Raw genomic sequence first — 25,996 nt, 5'->3', positions numbered from 1 at the left:
CTTTTCCAAGTAGGATCATCAGAATCAAAAGTAACATCATATATCTCTATTCTAATCTCTCTCTATATATATCTATCCTAATCTATATCTTTATCAAAAACTAGAAACAGCTACTAAATTTGTTCCCAATAAATATATTTTTACTTTATAATAAAAACTTAAGATTCTTGGACTGGTGGTGATACAGCCCAGCAGTTGAAGATGCCTGATGACCTGAGTTTGATATGTGGAACCCACAGTTAAAGAGAGACCCACATTCTCAAAGTTGTCCTTTAATTTCTACATATACACCATAGCGCATGTGTACCCACAATCAGATACACAGATACAGATACACAGACACACAGACAGACAGACAGACACACACACACACACACCCCAATATATAACATTTATTTATTTAAATAAAAGAAAATTACATTTCTCATCACCAGGCCATTTTTTTCTTCAGTGCTAGGCACTATGGAAGATATAAGCAAACTGCTCGATTTCAACATATCAGGTAACCTAATAAACATATAGCCAAGAGCAATTTCTATCCTCAAGGGGCCATTATAGTTCAATGTCTAAAATACTCTGTAAGCAAAACATGCCAGGCATGGCACATGTAACTTAATCCTAACACTTGGGAGGGAAAGGCAGAGAGACCTATTTGAGTTTAAGGCCAGCCTGGTCTACATACCTGTCTTTCTCCTACCCACAAACAAACAAACACCTGAGAAGTCTTTTCCACAGATTATTTAATATTGTTTGTTTTCCTTTTTGACCTTTAATTAAGTGGCCGCCCACAAACCATTTTCTTTCTATTATCAGGAGAATCAATTTCCATCTTGTGTGTTTAGAAAAACTAAAGTAAAATTGACAGACATAACCTAGTGCTGTATCCGCGAGGGTCTAGATCAGTGGCTTTCACCATTCCTAGTGCTGCATGTGCCTCCTAATGTTCTGATGACCCCCAACCATAAAATCATTTTCAGCACTACTTCCTTACTTTAATTTTGCTGTTATGAATCATAATGTAAATATCTGGTTTGAAGGATATCATATATGTGACTCCTGTAAAAAGGTTGTCCCTCAAAGGGTTTACGACCCACAGGTTGAAAACCACTGGTAGACCAGCAGAACAAAGATAATATGAAAATACTTGAAAATAATTCATTCCTCCATCCAAAAATGGATGGTGTGAGCTACAGCCTGCCATCCATCGAAAGCACTACTCAGCTTCGGTGAGGCCAGTCCTGTGTTGAAGCTGAGGTGACACGGGAGGCTGGAGAGTTCCAGCAGGCAAACGTGTCTGTGCTCACCTGTGTTGGTATGGTTGACAATGCGTGCCTGGTATAAGCTGTGCAGGATCATCCAGGCGAGAGTCTCCTTCTCGGGGTGCTGCAGAGCAGCAGTGAGTAGATCAGTCAGGCTCATCAAAGGGAGTCGTCCTTGAGAGACTAAGTACAACTTGACGAAGGCAGCCTTTTCCAGGTTGTCCTGGGGATGGGGAGCCAGTTGTCAGTCATTAGTAAGTTAGTGACGTGTCAACAAACCTCAAGGCAAAGGCAATCAGAAGGGTGAGCTTGGCACTCTTTCCCCAAACACAAGAGCTGCTCCCTTCCTGTAGCACAGAGCCCAGCAGCCTGTGTCACACTGAAATGCACATGCCACAGAGCTGCAGGGCCACACTTCATTACCATGGAAACTATGACTGTGTTCAGAGGTTAGGAATTAAGCATCCAGAGTGACAGCATGATACATACGCTTTCTACATTCCAAAGGCCAGGTCCATTCACTCCATTTGTCACCTCCACTCAGAAACTAGGCCATAAGCCATCTGCTTCAGCAGCAGACCCCAAAAGTCCAGAAACAAGACAATAAAATCCTCTACCCAAGAAACAGCCTGAAGATAGTCAGATAGATAGGAGATATCTGATCTCAGGATAGGCATCTGTGCTGGACATCCATTCAGGGGTTACCCATTCATGACACAGGAATGCACCCCATCTGGGGCAAACTGGCATCCACCAATGAAATTTTAGATTACCTAACCCTAACATAGTAGCCAATCAAAACTGTACTAATGTCAGGGCTTTGCCCCCTACCAATCACATTAGAGATGACCTAATCCTTCTAGAGAGTTCCACTGGTTCCTTATAAGAGAGGCTGCATGCCTTTGTCTGTGGTCACTGTGATTTTAATGCAGCATGACTCCGGCATGCTGGTTGTTTCTATAGAATAAACACTTTTTGTTCTTGCATACTTCCTTCAGGGATTCCTGAACCCTGACACAGTCTAAACATATGCATTTAGTGTGGCAGTTTTAAAAATGTAGCACAGAATTCTGGTGATCCCAAGAGCCTTTGAGAGGTTCTGTGAGGTCAAGACTATGTTCTACCACTAAACTATGTTGGTATCCATTGCATTTTTAATGCCACTTAATTTTTAAAAATCCACTTAAGAGGAGCTAGAGAGAGATAGCTCAGTGGTTAAAAGCATTTAACTACTTCTAGAGGATACTGGTTCAATTTTCAGTACTCACATAGTAGTTTACAACCATTTATAACTCTAGTCTCAGGGAATGATACTCTCTCTGTCCTCCATGGATACCAGGCATGTGTGTGATTCACAGATATAAATGCTGACAAAACACCTACACGCATTAAATAAGTAAGTAAATAAATAAGCCAGTTATATTTAATATTAATGTAAATAATAATTATCCAACCAATATTCCATGTTACACACCTGGGGAGAAGCATATAGGACTCAGTGGTGTACCCCAGGGACATGGTTGTGTCAAGGACAAACACTAGGAAGATGGAATTGAGAACTAAAATAGTTCTACATATGGAGCATGCTTTCCTTGAAAAATTGTTGACAAACTGGCTGTTTTAACTGCTGATTAAATGGACTACTTTATTAAAAACTTAAGGAATGACCTTATCATACCAAGAAAAGTATTTCATATTACGTCTTACCAAATATTAAATTTGAATCTAATAAAATTAGATTTTCAGAAAAATTTTGTCTACTTTTTTGAGGTTGACAACTTTCCAAAGGGTAGACAGTCCTTCCTGAAAAGATTTCTAAGGAGCATAACAAAGACAATGTTTTAGTATTATATCATAAAACATATCAGCATTTGGAAGACCTTCAAAGCTTGACGAACTAACATTTTCCAAATGACAGTGTATGATATTAGAAAATCATATATCTATCCAAGAGCTGACATTCAAAATGAACCAATGGATTTTAATTTCAGAGTAGTCAAACTACCTTGGCATATTTCTGGAGTCCATATTGCAAATTATTTTGAAGAAACTAACAGTTGTTGACTTTTGGTGCAGCATCAAGGATGAATACAGTGATAAGTAATTAATTACTGAACTCTTGCTTTGAGCTGGTGCTGTTCCAGGTACCCATTGTGGACCAAGTGATCTAACTCTCAAGACAACCCTAAGGGACAGGTTCTATGGTCCCCATTTTACAGACAGGGAAACGAAGAGGTTGTTCAACTTAACCAAGGTCATGCTGCTCATAAGCTGCTGATCTGGATCTCATACAACAGCAGTGAAACGCCAGACTCCCTTCTCTTACCACTTTCCCAAACTGCTTCTGTTTAAAATAAGCTAATTTCTAAAATGCTGAGAGTCAAGCACTCTGTTCTCAACCTTAGGATGAGCGAGAATTGCCTGATAGGAAAGACTATTAAAATATAGATTGCTTGGCCCCATGATCTCAAGCAGGACTTGAGAATTTCCCCTTTCTAATCAGCACCAGACAGTGCTGAGACACCAGCCCAGTGACCCCATATTAAGAACCACTGCTATGTGATATAAATATTTAAGGACCCAACTAAAAAACGAAACAAACCTAACAATGACAAGCAGACCATCAGTCACTGGGGATGAGGGTTCAGGGCACTAGATATACAAAGGGTTATACTCAAATAAGTGTGCCAATTGGGACGTGTTTATGCTAAAGGATTTGGTGCTTACAACTCCAGCTTTACAAAGTGTTTTGTATTTATTTGCTTGTTCATGTGAGTGGGTCTAGGGGCTACTTGTCAATTACCTTACCAACAGTTCTTGTTTTTCAAATGATCATCTTTCTGCATACAAAAGGACAGTATCCTGTTCTTTTGTATGCAGAAAGGTGTGAACAGAACAACAAACCAAAGGTGTGAACAGAACTATGTATTTATGCCTTCAACACACCAGCAAGTTCTTTGGTCAGAATATTCCTATTTTTGTGCATGTTACCTTGAGGACATTGTCATGTTATTTTTTCCCATAGGTAATACAAAAAATGTTCTTGGCAAAGTGTAAGAAGTTGTGTTAAAAAGTTGTTCATCTAGACACCATGTATTAAACACTGGTTACACCACCAGGCCAGCTACTAGACCTGACATCTGAAGGACAGAGTAGGTGCCCTAAAATTATCCAGTAATAAGTTTGATGTAAAACCCCATTATGCCAAGAAGGATATTGTAAACCACTCTTCATGTGTGATTTCTGCTTTAATAATGAAATATATTTCAATAATTAAATAATGCATAGAACTACACATTATTACCTTAGTAATCTGGGAAACCTGACTGGCACCTTCGTCCGTCATCTCTGAGAGGCACTTTGCTATACTGATGTACAGTTCGAGATCATTTCTCTGGTAAAGATATGTCAAAACACAATGTAAAACAAACGTATCAAGTCTATTAATATTGTGATGAATTATTAGACTTGTTTATCCCCAATAACAGTTGCTGATGAGATTCTAACGCTAACTAAAAACATATAGTCAGTCCCTCATAATTTAAGAATGTCTTCTCAGTAGTTCTGTGTGTCTGCTTAGCTGTACTTTTTCCTCCCTATAAGAATTCCATTACTCTCACCCAGAATTTTAACTAGTGAAACTCCAGTGTAGAGGTCTGCTGCGGGAAGGGCCTACATAAGGCCAGGTGATAGAAAGCATATATAAATATGACAGTGTCACTGAGGCACACTGGGGACAGAGTTGGTGCTTGGTCATCTTCAGCAGGCTTCTGGTACAGCACTGGTTAACGCACCTCTAAGCTTCTTCAAAACTTTGGTTCTAAACACTGAACCTCAATTTCGGTCTTAGAAACAAACCCACTTCTAGTGAAGAATGTGTCATTTCTTGCTAGCCTTCCCACCCATATTCTTAAAACATCCTCAGCCTGCCTTTGCCAAAAATGACTTTAAAGAAGCCCAAGCATAAACTGTCAGGAATGTAAATATTTCTGTTCTTTACCCTAATCCTATTTGGCAGAAGGTCAAAAATTCTCCAAGTAGCATCGCAGAGCAGACTCCAGAGGTGGTGGGAAGGACTGGGCAGTTTCATGGCCTGGCTCAGACCCTGTAAGGCACTTTGGCACATCTCATGATGACAAGGTTGGGAAGCTTCTTTAAAAACTGCCACCATCAGGTTTTCAACAAAACCCTGGATCTGTTCATCAGAGACATGCTTTGCCCACAGAGGCATGGATACCAGGAGATATTTCTTGATATTCATCTGGAAGGGAAACACATAAGGCCAGACATAAATAAGTCTGTCTGAGCTTGTGGTGGTCAAAGTCCCTAGGTCAGCACTGAGTTGGAGAGCAGACATTAAAAGCTGGGGTTACTTCTTTTTCCCACATTTTCCCATGGCTTCATGGTCCAAAAGGTCACTGTAATTATTAAGGAACAGTAGTAATTATAGCTGTTTCAGTTACTTCTCATCCAGCGTGACACATGTGTACCTGTACAATCCGCTCCACAGTAAATTGTCAAATAGCTTAAGTCTCTTTAGACATGGGAACTAAATGCTACTTTGAAAAGATGTCATGGTTGCTATTCTGATTTTCTCTTATTGTTTTGGATGTTTTGTGTGTGGTGTATACATGTGTTTGCACATATATGAGTGTGGGTGTGTATGTGCCAGAGACATTAGACTTTAAAGCTGATGTCTTCATCATGAACCAAATGGTAATGGGAACCTGGTCCACAGCAAGTGCTCAATGCAGACTTCAACGACACACATCTTCAACTAAATACCATCATGAGGAATAAAAGACCAGAGCCAAGAGATTGGGGATAGAAGAGAATTGTATACTACTTTAAAACCTAAAGCCAAACCGTGATTAGACCTGAGCATGATGATCAAGTCAGATCATCAGTATAAGAATAAAAGACCAGAGCCAAGAGATTGAGGATAGAAGAGAATTGTATACTACTTTAAAACCTAAAGTCAAACCATGATTAGACCTGAGCATGATGACTGTGTACTGATGATCAAGTCAGATCCTTAGGAAATCATGGGGGAATCACTGCTATCCCAGCAGATAGACTCCATATTTCTGCAAACCTCCTTACCACATGTCTCCAAGCATTACTGCTGCCTTATGGGCCCTTGCCACCTGGCTGTAGGTCATTCTCAAGTCTCACTGTAGCTGTCTGTGCCAGGGGAGGAGGGGCAGGGAGACTTCTAAGAAGTATTCAGTACAAGTAGATTTGTCTTTATTAACACCCAGTGAAATATACTGTATTATCAAAAAAAAAAAAAAACAAAACCCTTTGTGATCATTATTTACCGCTTTAGTAATAAGCAGCATTTAAAACATATAAGGATGGGGTAGTAGCCATGCCCTCTCCCAGGCTGCTGGCCAGTTAGATCAACTATAAGCAAGTTTTCATTTTTCTACTCCTGACTCAGAGACCACACTCCAAATGCATGTGGCCATCCCAGAGCAGAACAGTCCCTGACTATACTCAACACCTGGAACTACTACATACGCTCAGACCGTGGATCAGTGGTGGTGTCACCCACAATCCCAGCAGTGCGGCTGCACTCTGCGATGACGGTGCCTGAGTCACAGCAATCTCAAGGCACAGTTGCTGTATCTCCTCACCTGAAGGAGAAGAAAGGAAAAAAAATAATTTCTGTAACATAGTGCTCAGTTCCCTGGCTCACATTCAGGATTGGTGTCTGAATCAAGCCCTCTGCTTGGCCCACTTATGCACATAACAGAATCCATCCAACCAAATGGAATTTTGAGACATTCAAGTAAGAAGGCAAAGAACAAGCCTAGTAGAATCACAGTCCTAACTCTTGTTCTGGACACCCGAATACTACTTAGAAATATGAGAAAACACTAGCTACAAAGCACTTAGTCACCCCCCCCCCCCCCATTTATGCAGCATATGGTCAGCACATATGGAACTTCTATCTAGTATATCAATTAAATTTTTACCGACTTGACACAAACTCAAGTCACATGACAACAGGAACCCTCAAGTGAGAAATTACCTATCAAGATGGTCTATAGGTAAGTCTGTGGGGGGCTCTTTCTTTCTCTTTCTTTCTCTCTTTCTGTCCTCCCCCCCTCCCCCCTCTCTCCTACTTCTTCCCTCCTTCCATTCATTTTGTTCTTTTATATTTTTTAACCATTGTTGTTTATTATTATTATTATTTTTTTTTTTTTACTTTTTGTGTATCGGCATTTTGCCTGCATGTATGTCTGTGTAAAGGTGTGATATCTTCTGAAACTGGAATTAGAGAGTTGTAAGCTGCCATGTGGTTGCTGGGGATTGAACCTATGTCTTCTAGAAGAGCAGCCTGGGCTCTTAAGGATTGAGCCATCTCTCCAGCACCTGCAGGGTCTCATTTTCCTTTTCCCAGCACTGGGATTATAGGCATGGATCACTGCACTGCTGTGATAGGTTGTATATGCTAGGCCCGGGGAGTGGCACAATTAGAAGGTGTGGCCCTGTTGGAGTAATTGTGTCACTGTGGGTATGGGCTTTAAGATTCTTATCCTAGCTGCCTGGAAGTCAGTCTTATGCTAGCAGCCTTCAGATGAAGATGTAGAACTCTCAGCTCCTCCTGTACCATGCCTGCCTGGATGCTGCCATGTTCTTGACTTGATGATAAGAGACTGAACCTCTGAACCTATAAGCCAGCTCCAATTAAATGTTGTCCTTTATAAGACTTGCCTTGGTCATGGTGTCTGCTCACAGCAGTAAAACCCACAAGGCTGCTTGCTTGCTTACTCAACTGCTTTATTTATTTACCCATTTCTCTATTTTGGTCATAGGTACAGGTGATCTAACTGAGGTGCTCATGGTTACTAGCAAATCTTTTACTGACTGAGCCACCTTCCTGGTTCCTCAAGAGTTGTTTTTGAGAACTATACAGTCTCAGGACTATACAGACATAGACTATAAAACCTATGTCTTTAGGACTCTTCCTCCTCACCCTCCCCTATAATGACTCAATGAAACTCAGTTATTGCATGCAAGATAAACATTCACAAGATACAATAAATCTACCAGTCACTGTCAACTGTGACACAAAATCTGATTTTTTTTTAAATTCAGGCCAAATCCTAAGAGCGTAGCCTGAGAACCCCAAAACACTTGCTGTTTACCAAAGTTTAGCCTCATAAGCGGAGAGAGGAGTGCCGCCAAGTTTGCAGGAGGGTACTGGTAACTTTCACCGACAGTTGCTATGGGTTTCATCACTACTTTGAGAAGGGATGGAGGCACAGCTTCAGGACCTACAACAGAAAAGAAAAGAATTAGCAAAGCACCTGTGTGGCTGCTACAACTGAAAACAGGACTGTTTTTTACTTTTGCAGCCAAAAGCTCTAATGCCAGATCTTTAGTTACAATCAACCTTCCAATGTTACAATTTGAATCCCACTCCTTTTGCTACAAACCTTGTTCCCCTGCTCCTAGGTGTTATCTCCAATCTTCTCCTTTGGTTAGACATGCCACACATATCTTTACTGTCTTCTACATTTCCATGTCTCTTTGCCTAGTTTTTTAAAACAATGGCCTAGTCTTCATTATTGTCCCATTGCTCTTGGTAAAGAATTTAATACACTTACAGCAGGATAGACAAGGCCTACACACCCAGCACCTTAGAGGAGCTATGGAATACTTCACCTGTTATGGCCCTAAAGCATCACACCCATCACCTACCACTTGGTTTTGTCTTAGAAACAAACAAACAAACAAAGAATAGCAAAAACGTTCTTTTGCTCCTCAGTCACAGCGCCTGCTCTAGAGGTGAGCACCAAGGGAGAAATAGCTATTCCATATGTTAATCAGCTACCTCTCACTTTAATAATGATCCTCATGTTGGGAGAAAGGTATTTAAAGAAGACAACCTGAGGTGCTAGAGTATGAATGTGTAGATGTAAACGTCAGGGACAACCATGACAATGGGCAGGTCTACATGATGCTACATAGAACCCCAGAAAAATGAAAAACTACAGAAAACATAGATACAGAAAAATGTAGACAGCAAGAAAAAATGGTGGCAGAGTCAGCAGCAAAAAGGAAAACCACCATCAGCAGAAAGTGAAGCCAGGGGAAAACTAGAAACTACATCAGCAAAAAAGCCACAGGATCAGCATTTGGGAGGGGCTGCAGAGGTGAGAGAGCTGATAGGTGGGAAAAACTGAAACAGAGAAGCTCAAGAAATGGGAAAAGAAAGGCAAATTCACTAGACCATAAGTGCAGGCAGAGTCATTGGTGGTCACAGTTCAGGAAAGGAGAAGCTCAGAAAGGGGGAGAAGCAGAGTGAGACCAACAAAAGCCAATGAGTCAATGGAAAGAAAGAAAGCAGAAGGGTGAAGGCAGAGCTACGTCACAGCACAGAAAGGAGAAGCTGAGTAAAAAGGAGAAGCAGGGGACTAGTAGGGGAAAACCAACCTTGTAACTGACTGGTAGCAAGGGTGAAGGCAGAGCTACGTCACAGCACAGAAAGGAGAAGCTGAGTAAAAAGGAGAAGCAGGGGACTAGGAGGGGAAAACCAACCTTGTAACTGACTGGTAGCAAGGGTGGAGGCAGAGCTACGTCACAGCACAGAAAGGAGAAGCTGAGTAAAAAGGAGAAGCAGGGGACTAGGAGGGGAAAACCAACCTTGCAACTGACTGGTAGCAAGGGTGAAGGCAGAGCTACGTCACAGCACAGAAAGGAGAAGCTGAGTAAAAAGGAGAAGCTGGGGACTAGGAGGGGGAAAACCAACCTTGTAACTGACTGGTAGCAAGGGTGAAGGCAGAGCTACGTCACAGCACAGAAAGGAGAAGCTGGGGGAAATGGAGAAGCAGGGAACCAGGAAAGTGGGGGGGGAGAGAAAACCTTTTGATTGGTAGCAAGGGTGAAGACAGAGCTACATCACAACAGAGAAAGAAGCTGATTGGAAAGGAGAAGCAGGGAACCAGGAGGGAAGAGCTGACCCTGTGAAAGGGTTTAGCAAGGGTGGAAACAGCTATATTATAGAAACGAGAAGCTTGGAGAAAGAAGAATTGAGAGTGGATGGGGAGAAAAGCAGAGACAGGAGAAAAAGAATATGAACTACTGATATAGAGGAAAAGAAAGAAGAGGAGGTGGGGTCAAAAAAGGAGAACTAAGCTCAGAGAGCAGCATAGGTCTGGAGGCTGAAAAGTCTAAGTGGGTGGTGCCATCACCTGGTGAGGACCATTCTGCTGCATTATAACAGGATGGAGGACATCACATGACTGTACAGCAAGCTTGCCAAGGTAGCACAGCTGTCTAACAAAGTCACTGCTTCAGGATCTCAGTGATGACTGTCCAAAGTAATTAAAAATAAGCATTCAAATAAAAAACTGCAGATGTACAGCAAGTTCCATACTCTTCTAATCACAAGTGCATCAAGGGGCCAGGAAGATGGCTCAGTAGATAGAGGCAAGGCTTGCTGCCAAGCTTGGTGACTTGAGCTCAGATTCCTGCAACATGTAAAAGCAAGATGGAGTAGAATGTATTTATAATCCCAGCACACATACTACAAAAAAAAAAAAAGAAAGAAAGAAAGAAAGAAAGAAAGAAAGAAAGAAAGAAAGAAAGAAAGAAAGAAAGAAAGAAAGAAAGAAAGAAAGAAAGAAAGAAAGAAAGAGGACGAGGAAGGAGCACTCCCCTGGAAGCTCACAGGCCAGCTAGCCTGGGGTGCACAAACTGCAGTCCACCAGAGAGACTCTGACTCCTAGGGCTATTCTCTGATTTCTACACAGGTACTATGACATATGCAGCCACTCACACAAACACTGACATTGTATGCACACACACAGACAGACAAACAACAGACAAACAAATAGTGTATTGTACCATGCCTCTATTCTTGAGATAAGTACTTATGAAAATAAACTTTTGTGTTCATCTTTGGCTAAATCTAAATAAGCTCATCTATGCTCAGTTTCAGAATACTAATTCTAAGTTGCTAAGACAAATCCCTACCTACCTCCAATCCAGACTTTAACCTTACATTTCTGACTCTTATTCCCACCAGAACAGCTGACAAATCAGCAATGTTTTCTAAGCCAACCTACTGACTAAACTACTTCCTGTTGGCTGCTTTCTTCCAGATAAAACTATTAGTATGCCTTGCAACATTTCACTTTTAATGCCCCCATTTTCCAGCTAAAAATGTTAAAGATCAATGCTCCCTCCATTCATTTATCTGTGCTATAACATCATAGCAGTGCTGTGCACCTATAACTGATATTTTCTTTCTATCCCACCTAGAGATATAATACTGGGACTCTAGCAAGTCTTATGAGGGGCATAACTATTGCTGTTTCTAGAAGACTTTCTGGTAAAGAAAATAGAGACAATTTATAAACATGTGCCCCCAAGTGTTTACTGTGTATCAGATACTGAAGACTTTTCCAGCAACAGACACAGAATTGAACAAGACAAAATAGGAATTGTGCTCATGGAACTTATTTTTTTAATTGAGAGGACCAAAAAAAAAAAAAAAAAGGTGAAACGAGGTGTGATGATAACTGGCTGAGACAGGTTATCTCAAAACTGGTTGGCTTTGCACATAGTCCATACTGGTAACACATTTGTGGTACAAATCCTTACCAATTCTGGAGATAGATTGAAGTCTGATTTCATGCAATAAAAAGTAATATGCTTTTCAAGACATTACTGTATTTTTAATTATGTCTATCTATGTGAGGGTATGGGCATATTCATGAATGCAGGTGACCTTGAAAACCAGAGGTCACCCTCGTAGAGGACCCTCCTGGAGTTTGAGTTACAGGGAATGGAGCCACCTGATATGGGTGCTGTGAATTAAACCCAGGTCCTCCCAAGAGTACACAGAGCTCTTAACCACTGAGCAGTCTCTTTTTTTGTATTGGTTATTTTCTTTATTTACATTTGAAATGTTATCCCCTTTCCAGGTTCCCCTCTCCCAGAAACTGCCTATCGCATCCTCCCTCCCCCTAGTTCTATGAGGGTATTCCGCCACCTACCCACCTACTCCCACCTTCCCACCCTTGGGGATGCCTCCCCTACACTGGGGCATCTACTGTGCCTTCATAGGACCAAGAATCTCTCCTCCCATTGATGGTCTGACAAGGCCATCCTCTGCTACATACGCAGCTGGAGTCATGTGTATTCCTTGGTTGATGGCTCAGTCCCTGGGAGCTCTGGTTGGTTGATATTGTTGATCTTCCTATGGGGTTGCAAATCCCTTCAGCTAAGCAATCTCTTTAGCCTCTAATTTGCTTTGTAAAGGTCCTTTTGGTACACATTGATAGCAATGTCCTGGTAAATAGGCATGCATATCAAATCTGTACTGGAAGTCTTTAATTCACAAGTAGGTACTTATTTTGGGGTTTTAGTATTTTCAAATACTTTTGAAATTACATAGCTTATATTCCAAGTCCTGCAGCAGAACGTATTATGGAAAATTTGTAGTTTCCAAAAGACTTAAGGAGCCTGGAGAAAGGATTCAACTTTTTCTGTCATAAAAGGACACTGTGTGAAATATGCGCACTGTTTATGTTTTATTGCTGAGATAATGAGCTCCCCTCTGGTGGGAGGAACTTCATCATTGACTACATATTGTTGTAACACTGACAGAACTTGTATGTCTATGTTGCTCCAACACTGACTGCACTATATGTGCGTGTTGTTTCAATTCACCATTGGTTACACTGTATGTGCATGTTGCCCTGGCATCAAACACAGTGTATGTGTATGTTTCTCTGGCACTGACTGCAGCAATGTATGTAAATGTTGTTCCAGTCTTCATTAAGTGGCCCTGATATGCCGGCAAGTGTCAGAAACAGCCTGTGAAGCGGAGTACAGGGCTGAAATTCATGCCTCTAGTACAGCACAGTAGATCTTTCATAGTTAAAAGGGTGGGGCATCAGCAGTGAGAAGCATGGTGAGAAACACACAAAAGTTTCCTCTGTGTTTGGAAGGAACCCATGCTGACAGGCAATGGAATGATGGGAACTACAGCAACAGGGAGGAATGAGAGAATATTTGGCAGTTACATGCATCCGTGGAGGAGGGTACAAAGAAGGAAGCCCAAAGCCTATCTGGAGCATAGGATCCTGGTTCCCACCACAGAGCTCATCTCTATGGAACCGAAGAACACAAACGATGGGGACCACCAGCTCCTTCACTTCAGTGTTTTGCCCTTCAAATGACTGCCTATGGTAAGATGACCACTGGAATGTCCTGAACCATGAACTTGAAACTCAGAGTGCCTATGAGTACTTGTCAAAAAGATCCAGATGTTTTAAAACCCGAATGTAAACCTGCTTTGCATCCCTCATCCAGCTGACAGCCCCAAAGTTATGAATGGCATAGCTGAGCACGATGCATTACAACAGGACCCGTTATCTCATGAACGTGGGCTACAGTGAGGACTGTGTAACAGCGTAATTACCACAGGAGAAGTCTGGCCACAAACGGGCTAACATATCCCGTTATGTATGAGGAGGATGTACAATCTCCATCAGGTGTTTGGTACAGACATTTACTTTCTCCATCTTCATTGTTGCAGGAGACAAATTAACTCAGCTTAGAATTATCCAGCCTTTGGTATCAATACATCCAAGTGATAAAGATCAAATATTTAAATTATATTACATGCTGGGTAATCTGTTCTAAGGTTTTCTTCCTGCACACTGAAAAAAGTATAGTCTAATGAAAAAAGGCAGACTTGAAAAAAAGTATAATCATGAAAATAATGGCACATGTGTAACACACACACACACACACACAGATACAGGAAAGTATGAGATGGGAAATTAGATCTAATCAGTGGACGTCATTGACGGTCCAATCTTTGCTCACCAGAATAAAAACTGTCTAGATCAATGTAGAAAGGATGGGGTCCATAGAGAATTCAGGCAGACAACATTATAGGATGGCTTGTTTGCAGAAAGTACCAAATACTTTCCCTCTGACCAGAAACTATAATCAATAAAGTTGTTGAAAAGAATTGATTCTGAAACACCAGATACTAAAAGCTGCTAGAGTACTCGATCTTAGGAGCAAAACCCTCAACAACATTCAGAGATACCTAAACCCAAAGCACCCTGAGCCCTTGCACCAGGAAGGCCACCAAGCAGAGGGGCAGCCAGCAAAGGTCAGAACCTGCAGAGAAGGGCAACCTGGTAGGGTGTGGTCCGAGGGGATGGGCGGCTGGTTCCATATAGGTGGACTGATCAAATGAGCAAACAGGCTGAGAATGATGAGTCAGGTTTCTACCGTCCAGTACAGAGTTGTAAATATGTATGTGTGTGTGTGTGTGGGGGGGGGGTGGAATGGTGTTGAAGAAGAACTGCAAATATGCATATGAATTTGTAAACACAGACAGCTTAGACACAGGTAAAGATACAGACACACGTTGATGTAAAAATAGGCAAGATATAAAAGAGAAAAAGATAACACAGTTCCTATTTGACATTCCTGAAAACAGTGACAATTATCCAGGAGAAAGGCTCTGCCCCAGACCTTGGTTTCTAAATATTAGTCTCTGAAAAACAAAACAAAACAAAACAAAAGAAAAAAATGGGTTGCCTGGACCTACACCCCATCCTTATAGCAACACCTTAAACAAGGTATGTTAATAAAAACCAAAATCAATGAATGAAAACAGAAAAAATAGGAATATATATATATATATATATATATATGTGTGTGTGTGTGTGTGTGTGCACACACACACACACACACACAGCCTTATAGTGTTTCTATATAAATATTTAATAATGATAAAGGAAAATGAGTAGCCTCTTTAGGAGGAGCCTAGATGCTAGCATCTTACCTAAGCTGTATGTTTATTCCCACAGAGGAGGAGGAAAAACACTGCCATCTCACCTGATGGGTGCAGTGAGAACCCATCCTTTCTGTGATTCTCTAGCCCAAAGGTGGCTGACCTGATTCTAATATGGGAAACACCAGGCAAACCCAAACTGAACAATGCTCTATGAAATAGCTGTCTCTAGTTGTAAAACATGATCAGGTAAAGAAAGACAGGGCTGAGGCACTGCCTGGGATTAGGGAAGGATGGAAAGAAATGAAAACCAGCATATACTACACATTTCTCCTTTCCTATGAGAGGCCTCACTGGATTTTAGTGAAGCATTCTTCAGAGGACCTGAGCTTCGTTACGCGCGCACATACACACACACACACACACACACACACACACACACACACACACACACACGGAACAGCTCAGAGCTGCCCCTAACTCCAGCTTCTTTAAATAAATCTTTAAAGAGGTCATGCCATCCTTGTAGTTACCAAATCTTCACACCTTGCCCACTAATAAACAGCTGCAAATTTACCATAAGAAAAACTATAGTAACAGAGTGAAGTCCACCTGGATAGAGATAGTCACTAAACAGATATTTTAAAATGACCCATACTGGAATGACTAATTTTAATATATCAATTTGATGAAATATTAATTGCACTTATTTATTGTATATATTCAAAAAAGCACAGGCATATAAAAGACCAAGGAACAAGTTTTGAGAGTCAGTTCTCTCCTACCATGTGGGCTCTGGACATCATACTATGGTAGGTGTCCTTCATGTCAAGCTGCCTTATACACCAAGCTATTTGCCTGCCCCTTGATGAGATACTCTACAATCATGCATGTGTGATAATTATGGTGACAAATGTGAAATTGAGGAATATTACTTAAAAATACAAAGCATACAATTCTAGTTACTTTCTATTGCTGTGAAAGACACCATGACCAAAAACAATTTGGGAAGAAATGATTCATATCAGTTTTTAGGTCCCAGTCTACCAACCATGATACCCAAAGCAGGAACTTAAGGCAGGAGCTTGAAGCAGAGGCCATGGAGGAATGCTACTTACTGGCTTCTTTTGTAATGGCTCACATCTATTGAACTATATTATACAGCCCAGGTCTACATATGTAGTGAGCTGGGACTTTGTACATTATTTATAATCAAGAAAATGTCCCAGAGACATGCATGCAGGCCAATCTGATAACATCTTTTTCCAGGTGTGTCAAGCTGGTCAAGTTTAGCCAGCATACCCATATAAATATTTTTAAAAAGTAAAATTTGTATATGAATAAAAGTATAAGTTGACAAATATTTTTAAATACTATCTAAAGAGAATTTAGATAAAAGAGATTGATGGCTGGGTTTTTCCTTTAAGAATAGCCTGATAATGATTAAAAGCATGATTAATAATGATTAAGAGTTGAGAATATAGTTCAGTTGGGAGAGTACTTGCACACCATGCCCTAGACCCCCAGCATCCCATCGTGACATATGCCTAATATCCCAGGACTTGAGGTCAGAAGTTCAAGGTCATCCTTGGCTACATAGTTAGCTCAAGGTTTATCCTTAGGTACATATGATGCTGTCTAAATTAATGGATTAACTAATAAATTAACTACATAACAAACCTACGGGAGAGCTTTGAGATCTTGACAAATGTCTAGAGAGTGCTGCACTGCTGCTCTGCTTTCCCTGTCCTCCATGTCTCCTGTCCCAGAAGATAAATGACAACTGTGCTCACTGACAGGAACAGAGGTTAGCCTACTGTCACTTTATAGTCTTGGCCAGTCTGGAGGTCACTATATATTCCAAGATGGCCTCCAATGCACTGGCCCTCAGTCCCTCAAGCACTGGGCTTACAGGTATGAGCCATTCTACTCAGTGCTATCTTCTTCCTTTGACATTTTTAAAGTCTGTGCTTATCGCTTCTCGGCCTTTTGGCTAAGATCAAGTGTAAAGTCTGTGCTTTATACAAGTGTGCATTCATAGTAATGTTTCAGAGTTGTATGGATAAAATATCAAATAATTCAAAATATTATAAATGGCACATGGTTTTGGTAACCAATTCCATAATTTCATAAAAACAACCAACCTTTTAATATATCATTTAGAGTATATTCAGGAATTCAGGAATTCTGCTAGACATTGTCTAAACTAGTAAATCTCAATCTAGTCCAAAATGACTAAAATTCTAAAAATGATTATGAAATCTGAATGCAGATACTTTGTGTATAAGCCTAAGGTTTATCTTCATAGATAAACCTGACCAATGTGGTATCAGATGAAATGTCATTCATTGTACTACAGAGATTCATATACCTTGCTTAGGTAACACTTCATGCCATTAACTTGGAAGCCTATTATAAAAAGTCTGGGCTCAGAAAGCTTTGGTCATACTCCAATGGCAATTGAAACATTCCTGCTATGTAGAAATACCTGCATCAAAAATAATTATTAGTTTTATTAAGTGTTTTAAATGTTCTCTTAAAGAAGTGGATAAAATACTGGTAGGGTCTGAAATGGTATGGGATTGGAAAAACATAAAAGATCAAAAATCTGAAGGATGAGTAGGAAAACAGAAATTGTAAGCCTCAAGATGAGAGCTGGGTGTGCTGGCCCAGGCCTGTGATCTCAACACTTGGGGTGCATGAGAAGATCAGAGGATTAAGGCTAGCTTTAACACATCTTGTGTTTATTACTAGTGTAGTCAGTTTAAGACCAGCCTCTGCTACATAGTGGCCTTGTGTGTAAAAAAAATGCTAGGATGGGAAAATTAAATTCTGAACAAAGATTTTAAGGCTGGCACTGTCTAGAAATTTCCACAGTAATTGGGAATGATGCCTACCAAAGTTAAGGAATCATGCACTAGAGAGAAGGACCACGTCAGAGAAGACAGACAGCATCACCTGGCAGACAAAGACACAGGGACTTCCACAACCAGGGAGTGAATTCCTTAAAAATCAGAGCTATTGAGCCAACAGGCGTGGCTGTGAAGCGCAGGCCTCTGTGAGTGGCCGCCTAACACCATGCTAAGGTGCGCATACAAACTTAGTAAACCCCAAGCCTCAGAAAGCAGTCTGTGAGTTCTTCTCTGAAGTCATGGGCTCTGCTGGAAACCTCTGTCACTCTTATTCTGTCCTATGTGTGAATCAAATATAACCCCTCCCTTTTTTCTTGTGAGCTATTAAATTTAAAAATAGCCCACAGAAGCAATGAAGCTGTGCCTGTCCCAGACTGGTCTCTCCTCTGCCTGTGCCAAACATGATTTTTATTCTAAAAAACTATCTCTCCCTCAAAAGAGTTCACTGACGTTGTCATCCTTCCTATCAGCAGCCCACTGGGCTCTGGTGAGTGACATCCAGACATTTAAACTCAAAAGCTCCTTCAGAAGGGAGTTATTAAAATTCAAATGAGCTGGGCATATTGAAGAAGAAAGCTCGTTTGCATGCACACCTCTGCTCCTGGCCATCCCATTTAGTCCCTCAGAGCAGGGGCTGGTTTTGTTTTTGTAAATGGGCTTTGGAGGCTGAGGTCAGCCTCCCACGGCCCCCACTCCTCTGGGGTCATCATTAGTAATGTGTGGGCTGAATAGATTTTCCTCTGAATCTAGTCAGCAAACCTGACAGGAAGGCAGCCCTCTCCCACAACCTGAAAATGCCGAAAATCCAACTGGCAAGATGGCAGTTTGAAACACTCCAGCAGGCTGCTGTAGAACAGTTTCAAGCAGGGTTGCACACCACAGCATCTCAGTATCAACTGGGCTTCTGGCCTCCAAGCAGAGCCCTTCCTGATGAGCCAGGGCTTCAGGCAAGCATGCCACAGTGAACCAAGAACCCCCAAAAGATTCAGAGAAAATTTATTTCTGTCAAGAAACGTGTATCTGGATCTGGGAGGGCAAAATGGTATTTTATTTGCTAGGAAAAAAAAAAAAAAACTTTTCTGAAGGCTTTTGTTTGACCTCAGTTTTTACTTAACTTCTCACGTTAATTTCTCACATTATGATCATTTTTAAATTTTACTAGCTAACAATGAACAACTTAATAAAACTACAGCAAAAATATATGGTGCTAACATTATTCTGGCTGTGGAGAGTTTAGATGATCATTAAGTAAGAATTCAACTTCTTCACAATGAAGATATCGCTATTACATATACTTTAAGATCATATAATTCATAGCAGTACAATCATTAAACTAATTTACCCATTATATGTGCTTATAGAGAACAATTATAACAATGATATAATCATATGTGAACTTTTATATGGGAAAAATTAAAAGCAAACAGTGCTAACTCACAACCCTAAAGTAAGAGTATACATTGTTAACTCCAGAGCCTGAAGGAGACAAGCTACAAAAGCAGTTCCTGGTCTAAAGCCCCGGAGACTGCTGCTTCCAGAGGGACATCAAGCAACAACAATACTTTCTCTTCCAATGGAAAGATTTTATTTTTCCATGAACTTTATTTATTAAATGGCTCCTTATAGATTTCTTGTACTTTTTCATTTTAATTTACTTTAAAGCATTTTTAAAAAAAAATTAAAATTGTAATGGTCTCAGTATCGTATAGTCATAGATTTGCCCAGGCAGGAAAGAAAGACAATTACATTAGACAAGCTGGCACCTGAGGCAGGACACACACAGTTCTATCAGCCCACACTTCTTCCTCACAACTCTGAAATGTGTATGCCATTAGAGAACCCCTCTTTAGGAACTCACGCGGCATTATCTGGCTCCTGTCTAACCAAGGAACTGAACCTCTATCTTCTAACATGGATGGCTACAACTCAGGAGCACAGCAGGATAAACGTGTGTCAAGAAAATTCACAGGCTAGAAACAATAGTTAGAGCCCTTGGCTCCAGCAACACAGATTGGTCAGACAAGGTCATGGACAAGGGCTACTTTCCAGCCAGGCCTAGGACACAATAGACAACTGGTAGTGCCTTCTCTACTTACATCAATGACGTACACTATTAGTGAGACTGACAGAAAAAAGCAGTGTGTGCTTGATGCATTCTACGAACAACTAAATGGAAGACAAAGTTTTCACAGGGCCACCCACACTGAGACTACATAGTCTGTATATTTACCTACCAATTCTGTAACTAGCTTTCTAGTCATCTAGGAAGATGGGTTGGCAGAATACAACACGTGCCCCTTCGGATCTGATTTGTCTGGTTTTACAGAGGCGTGCTTAAGGTGCACAGCTTACAGAACATGAAGACAGAATGATAAAATCCAGGAAATGTGCTCACTTGCCTTTTTTTCCTCCTGTGACGAAGAAGCCAATGGCTGCTCTAATAAAACTGCCTTCGGGCAGATAGCTGTAGTCAGTAGGAACTGTAGAGGCAGAAAATTATCAAGTTAACTAGTGAACTTGGTGAGGCTAATGAAGGGGAGGAAATGATCTCACGCTGCTGTATCAACCTGGCGACACGGTGGATGTTTATGCCATTAATCTCTGCACAACACTCTGGCTGCACTGAATTCTATTAGATTAAGGTAATCACCTAGGCTATACAGGAAAATTTAAAATGGTGGCAAACCTAGGAGAGACTGAAAAGAAAAATCACAAAGGATGGTTATTCCAGTGAAGAGGTAAAAAAAAAAAAAAAATCCCTTGCAAACTCTCCTACCAATGAGCTCCAATCCAGTGACCTCCAAAGAGTAGGCAAGGAGCCTGTTGGGCATCTAAGCTTAGGCACTATCCTAGAGGCTTCCTCACTGGATCCTATATCAACCAAAGACATTCAAGATCCAGAATTAATTAACAGCACGATCTCTTACCTAAGATAGAGACCTTCAAGTGGCCAACATGTACAAAGAACCAGATGTGGCTGCTGACTTGAACAAGTGAGTCAGTGACATTTCTGCTCGCTGAGTCCTGAGAGTCCCCTACATTCTTTTCCTTTCAGTCTCCTATAATTGTTTCATGAGACAGCTTTACTGCAGTGAGTGGCTCAACTGGAAAATTCCACCAGGAACAAGTAGCTGTGCTTTTCCAGATACACAATTATTTTGTTCGGAAGAACTTGGGAATAAGATGACTCACCACTAAGTGATCTGAGTACATGGACCAAGTACTCTGTAATACAACTGTAAGTCTAAACAGACACACACACACACACACACAAACAAAAAAACCCCAAACCTACCAAACTCTGGTACTGTGCTGTTTTACCAGGATACTATAAGAGCCCTGACGTTCAAAACTAACATTAGCAAGGGTTTCTTGTCTCATTTTGGTGCTTTTAAATCCCCTTTCCTATGATAATATGACAATCTACAGCTATATAAAGTTTATTATGTAGGGCAGACTGTGGACCAGAATCCTCTGCCCAAAGCTGCAGAGTGATTGCGGTAAGGACAACAAAATTACAGCGGCCCACATTCCTGGTCACACTACCAGGAGATGAGCTGCCGGGAGTATGTGAAGCTAAGTTTCATGAGGGATCTTTGTTTTCTAACCTCTGTGGACCAGATACAAGATGGCCGCTGGGTCAAAACGCCACTTACCAAGACCCAGGGACACATTTATTATGGTGGCTCTTTCCCCAAGAAAATCTCCAAGTAAAAACATATATAAAGCACATGGGAATTGTAAAGTTTTCATTACTTTTATCAAAAGATACAAATAGAGAGGTATTGTTGTTATTTAAAGAGCTCGGACTCCAGGCCCCAAGGAGGCACACGTATTTGAATACGCTTAGCTCTTTACCTTTATAAAGCCACTGGGCAAAAAAATCCTAGTCGTAAGTAAAGAAGCAGGTTTTATGAGAAAGGGGTCTCACTATGTAGCTCTGTATAAAGAGATTTTTCAAATGAGACCTAACACTATTACTTTTAGTAAAAATAAAATGTGTGTTCCAAGGACTGATTCTTTGTTTATGGGCTTGTCAGTACACAAACCCTGAATATAACTCATGAAATATTTCTGAGGTGCATATTGTTCATTTGTAAAGTACAGGAACTTGATTGATGCCCACACTATCCTCAAGGAAGGCAGAGAGAAAGTGTGAATGAACGTAGAATTTAGAGGTCAATCAATCTATATTCTAGTCACCACTTCGTGCCATGTGACCCAGAGTAAATCTGGAAGCCTCTCTTTACTTCATTTTGCTCAGAAACAAAATAAAGATAATAACACCCATCGTTTGGACAAAGTACAGAACCTGGAATCAGCCATTCCTTCTTCCAGCTCTGGTATATTAGGACTTTCATCTTACCAGAAGTTCTGCTTTGATTTGAAGACAAGGTAGAGAGATGAAGATGTCCTAGCAGCCATATTGCATTTGACTGAAGACCAATCACCCCTGAGACACTGATAACCTGTTGTTGAAACAAAGCAGTACAGTAATGGGACAAGATCCAAGCTCTGTTTAATAAAGGGCCACTGCAAGGTCTCATGGACTGAGCAGCAGATCGAGGCCGGGTTGAGAATGAGAAGCTCTAGAACAGGATGCTCATGTGCAGCTGCTATGCTAGACCTGAATCTTAGTGCTAACTGATGAGCGTCTGCTGAATGAATGAATCAATGACTCAGTTAACTAACCAACTGATCACAGCAGAAAGTACTGGCAGCATTATTAGGTTTTACTGAGCAAGACTGGTATAGAAAATCTGGTAAAGGAGAGCTCACAAGAGTCTGAGGATGCAGCCCAGTTGGTAGAAGGTTTGCCTGGCACACACAGGGCCATGAGTTCAGCTCCTGCACTGCATAAACTAAGTGTGGTGGCTCAGGCCTGTCATTCCAGCCCACTGGGAGGCAGAAGCAAGAGGGTCGAGAGCTGTGAGTCATCCTCAGCTACACAGTTTGAGGCTAGCCTGGAACGCATGAGATCCTGACACAAAAGAAAAGAAAATTCAAAAAGTAGGAAGGAAGCGAAAGTTACTTAAGAATAATGTGTCTCTAAAAATAAGATGAAATATCATATTGCTTTCTTTAAATAATTTCTATCATTGCTTACTATAATGCATGAACATTTTAAAATAACAGTTTTCTAGTTATTCCAACTTTTAACAACTTAAATTTCAGTAAAACTCTTTTTTCTGAGCACATTCTTATTCATATATGTAAAATATTTTTTCTCTGCCCAGAAATTTTTGCTTTTACAACATGAATTACTAAAACTTCTTCACATGCTAGCTATTATAATTAGCCATGTTTTATAAGAATGAAAAGTTTACTAAGTGGGAAAAAGTAGGCTAGAAGGCACTGGGCAGAGCAGGACTCGTGATCACAAAAGCCTAGCCTGGGCACGGTACTTGGGAGGAGGTTAGACCACACAAGCTGGGTGGCTGTGACACTGGGCGACTTCCTACAGCCTGTGCTTTCAGACTTTATTCAGTCACCATGAGATGTTAAAAGATCAAGATAGTAACAGATGAAAATTTTAAAGAAGATGAATGTGATTCTGCCTTACAAGAATGACAATGATAATTATTTCCTCATCTGAGCTAATGCCACCTGACCATTGCTTCCCCGGCCACCTTCCATTTGTTCTTGTCCCAAAAAGCTGGATAACCCTTGCAAGGATATGTTTAATTTTTAAAGGTGAAGCCATAAGAATGTAACTTTAAAAAAGAGTCAGTTTTCTTTTATTCCAGGAGCAGGGCATATTCGTCAATGAACACAGGTCCATTTACTACACTGAAACTCATGAACTCAGCAGAGCTATTAGACTTTCATATTTGCCAGGAAAGACACACCACAACAAACAGTAGAAAAAGACAGCACAGGAGATGTGTGTACCACCCAGGTACTACAAGTTCCTCTTCTTACCTCAGTTAAGGTTCGAATAACTTCATTAAGTCTTGCTTGACAATGGGTGTTCTGGATGGCCTCTGACTTTAGCTGAAAGAGTGAGCAGAAATGACCCATGGTATGAGATGATTTATCAGCTGTCAGAATATTTCAAGCCCCTAAGTGGTGAGCTCCTCAAAGGCGGGGCCCGGGATTTATTTATACTGATTTCTTAGCACCTCATTCACAGCAGTACAGAACATCCCTCGAAGTTATACTGTATGAACAGAGGCCTGCAATTCTGAACTGTGATAAACTTACACACACTTATGTCCACTGGGATAATGTTTCTGAATAAAACATTCACAAGGATTTAACTGGAACATTATAGGTATGAACTGTAATTCCTTGTGCATAAATTTTGAAATTTCTTATGCTTCGGTCAGTCTCTTGGGTAGGAACCTCTGTGGAAGAGACTTACCTTAGGAGGATTAATTCCTATAAAGTAAGAACAAGGAACAAATCTCTACAGACAGAATTCTCAACCAGGAGTACATTTTCACAGAGTAGGGCATCGAAGGCCCCCATCACGAGTAACTGTCACCCTGGCATAAACTCCTCCACCTCTAGGGTAGAGGTGAGGCTAACATCACTCTCAACTAAATTCCCTCCCCTCGGAGTTCCTGGCTTTACCTGCATGACATCCACATCGGAGCCGACCAGTGCCACCAGCCCATGGAGCGCGGCCAGACAGAGCATGGTGGGGGCTCCCTGCAAACCAAGAATCAAGAGTCAAAAGCGAGTTACTGCTGCAGAGCCAAGGAAATGGCCCAGATTGAAATAATTACATAGGATCAATAGGACTAACAATTGACCCTCCACGAATAACGACTGGGATAATGACTAAAACAAAGTAAAACATTAAGATTAACATAGAAATGATAAGAAGCTCCTATTTTTCCAGAAAATCTAACATTGTTTTAACAGTTAAGGCATAATCAAGTAGGCAGCTTTTAAAAAATAAAACAACCTTCAATGGTTGACATGTTAAACTACTTATAAAAGTATATGCCTCGTTTGCTTGAAGTTACCTACATATGCTATATAACTTAGCAATTCCTATAAATAATCCAACAAATCAGTCCTTTTGTTTCCTTTATACAAATTTATAATAGCATACAGAAGGTGATGTTTTTTACCTCTGTCAGGACAACTTTAATCCAGCTGGGGCGAAGTCTGTTGCCCAAGTCTTCAGCTTTTCCATGTCCACACACAGACAAACCATAGACCAAGTTTCCTAAAGCCAGTGCAAAGCCTGAAGTCTGGTCCAAATAAAAAGAGGGGTGAGGGAAAATTAGTCATAGATTAGGAGTCATAGAGAACATATATCATGTATAGAGCAAGTCAAGCATTTCTAGGGTTCATATCCCTAAGTTTGATATGGACTTTAGAAACAGAGTCTGTCTATAGAGAGTTGCCTTGGGAGAATAATTCTTATTGTCAATCAATGAATCTAAAATTTTCAGGACAGAGTATGATTGAAAAGCTGGAGGTTCACCAACCAAGGTCAAATCACCTCCTACACAAGAAAATGTGCAGCATAGGAATACTTCTGACTTTGTTATTGCAAAGCATATGCTAAACCTGTGATAGGCTCACAAAATAATAATGTCATCACTAAGATCAGTGGCTCCTAAATAGCTCACAAAGGCTAGCACGAAGACGTGGAGAAACCTTTCTTAAGAATCAGAGGAGGGGAATTCTGTGGTATGGATAATTACGATTCCTTTTCATTGTCTCAAGCTCAGACAGCAGTTCTCGGGCATCAAGAACACCCACAGAAGCACAACCACCTTCAGAACTATTTTCATCTTGAAAAGCAAAACTCTGCTACTAAAGCCTCCTAGCCCCTACCCTAGAGGCAACCCTCAGTCTCCGTCCTGTCCCTGTAATTCAACTCTAAGGAGAAACTCTAAGTATCTCACAGAGGCTCAACTGGGCAGCATTTCCATATGATTAGCTCATCACGCTGAGCATAGATCATAGCACATGTTAAAGGTTCCTTTTTAAAGAGTGATTATTATTTAAGAGTGATCATTTTAAGCATAATTTTTAAGAATTTTAACTTTCCTTTACATCCTCACCTATGAATAGAGACTATC

At 40.8% G+C, this 25,996-nt stretch overlaps 1 protein-coding gene and 1 pseudogene across 1 annotated transcript in view; one reads left to right on the top strand and one right to left on the bottom strand.

Moving 5' to 3' along the window:
• Positions 1-25,996, bottom strand: part of Focad (focadhesin) — a 307,188-nt gene that overhangs the window by 6,301 nt on the left and 274,891 nt on the right. Inside the window, exons 31-40 of the mRNA XM_052176733.1 lie at positions 25,034-25,156; positions 24,528-24,605; positions 23,874-23,945; positions 22,318-22,420; positions 20,351-20,431; positions 8,417-8,545; positions 6,783-6,898; positions 5,260-5,520; positions 4,564-4,653; positions 1,305-1,482 (exon numbers count right to left, since the gene is read on the bottom strand). Coding sequence (XP_052032693.1) covers positions 1,305-1,482; positions 4,564-4,653; positions 5,260-5,520; positions 6,783-6,898; positions 8,417-8,545; positions 20,351-20,431; positions 22,318-22,420; positions 23,874-23,945; positions 24,528-24,605; positions 25,034-25,156 — 1,231 coding nt within the window. The remainder of the gene's footprint in view (positions 1-1,304; positions 1,483-4,563; positions 4,654-5,259; positions 5,521-6,782; positions 6,899-8,416; positions 8,546-20,350; positions 20,432-22,317; positions 22,421-23,873; positions 23,946-24,527; positions 24,606-25,033; positions 25,157-25,996) is intronic.
• On the top strand, positions 17,013-17,158 carry LOC127681949 (uncharacterized; annotated as a pseudogene).

Source organism: Apodemus sylvaticus, chromosome 3 (genome assembly GCF_947179515.1).
Source record: "Apodemus sylvaticus chromosome 3, mApoSyl1.1, whole genome shotgun sequence".
In the NCBI taxonomy this organism is placed as follows: Eukaryota; Metazoa; Chordata; class Mammalia; order Rodentia; family Muridae; genus Apodemus; species Apodemus sylvaticus.
The sequence above is the reverse complement of the archived record's forward strand: the minus strand, read 5'-3'. Positions and strand labels throughout refer to the sequence as shown.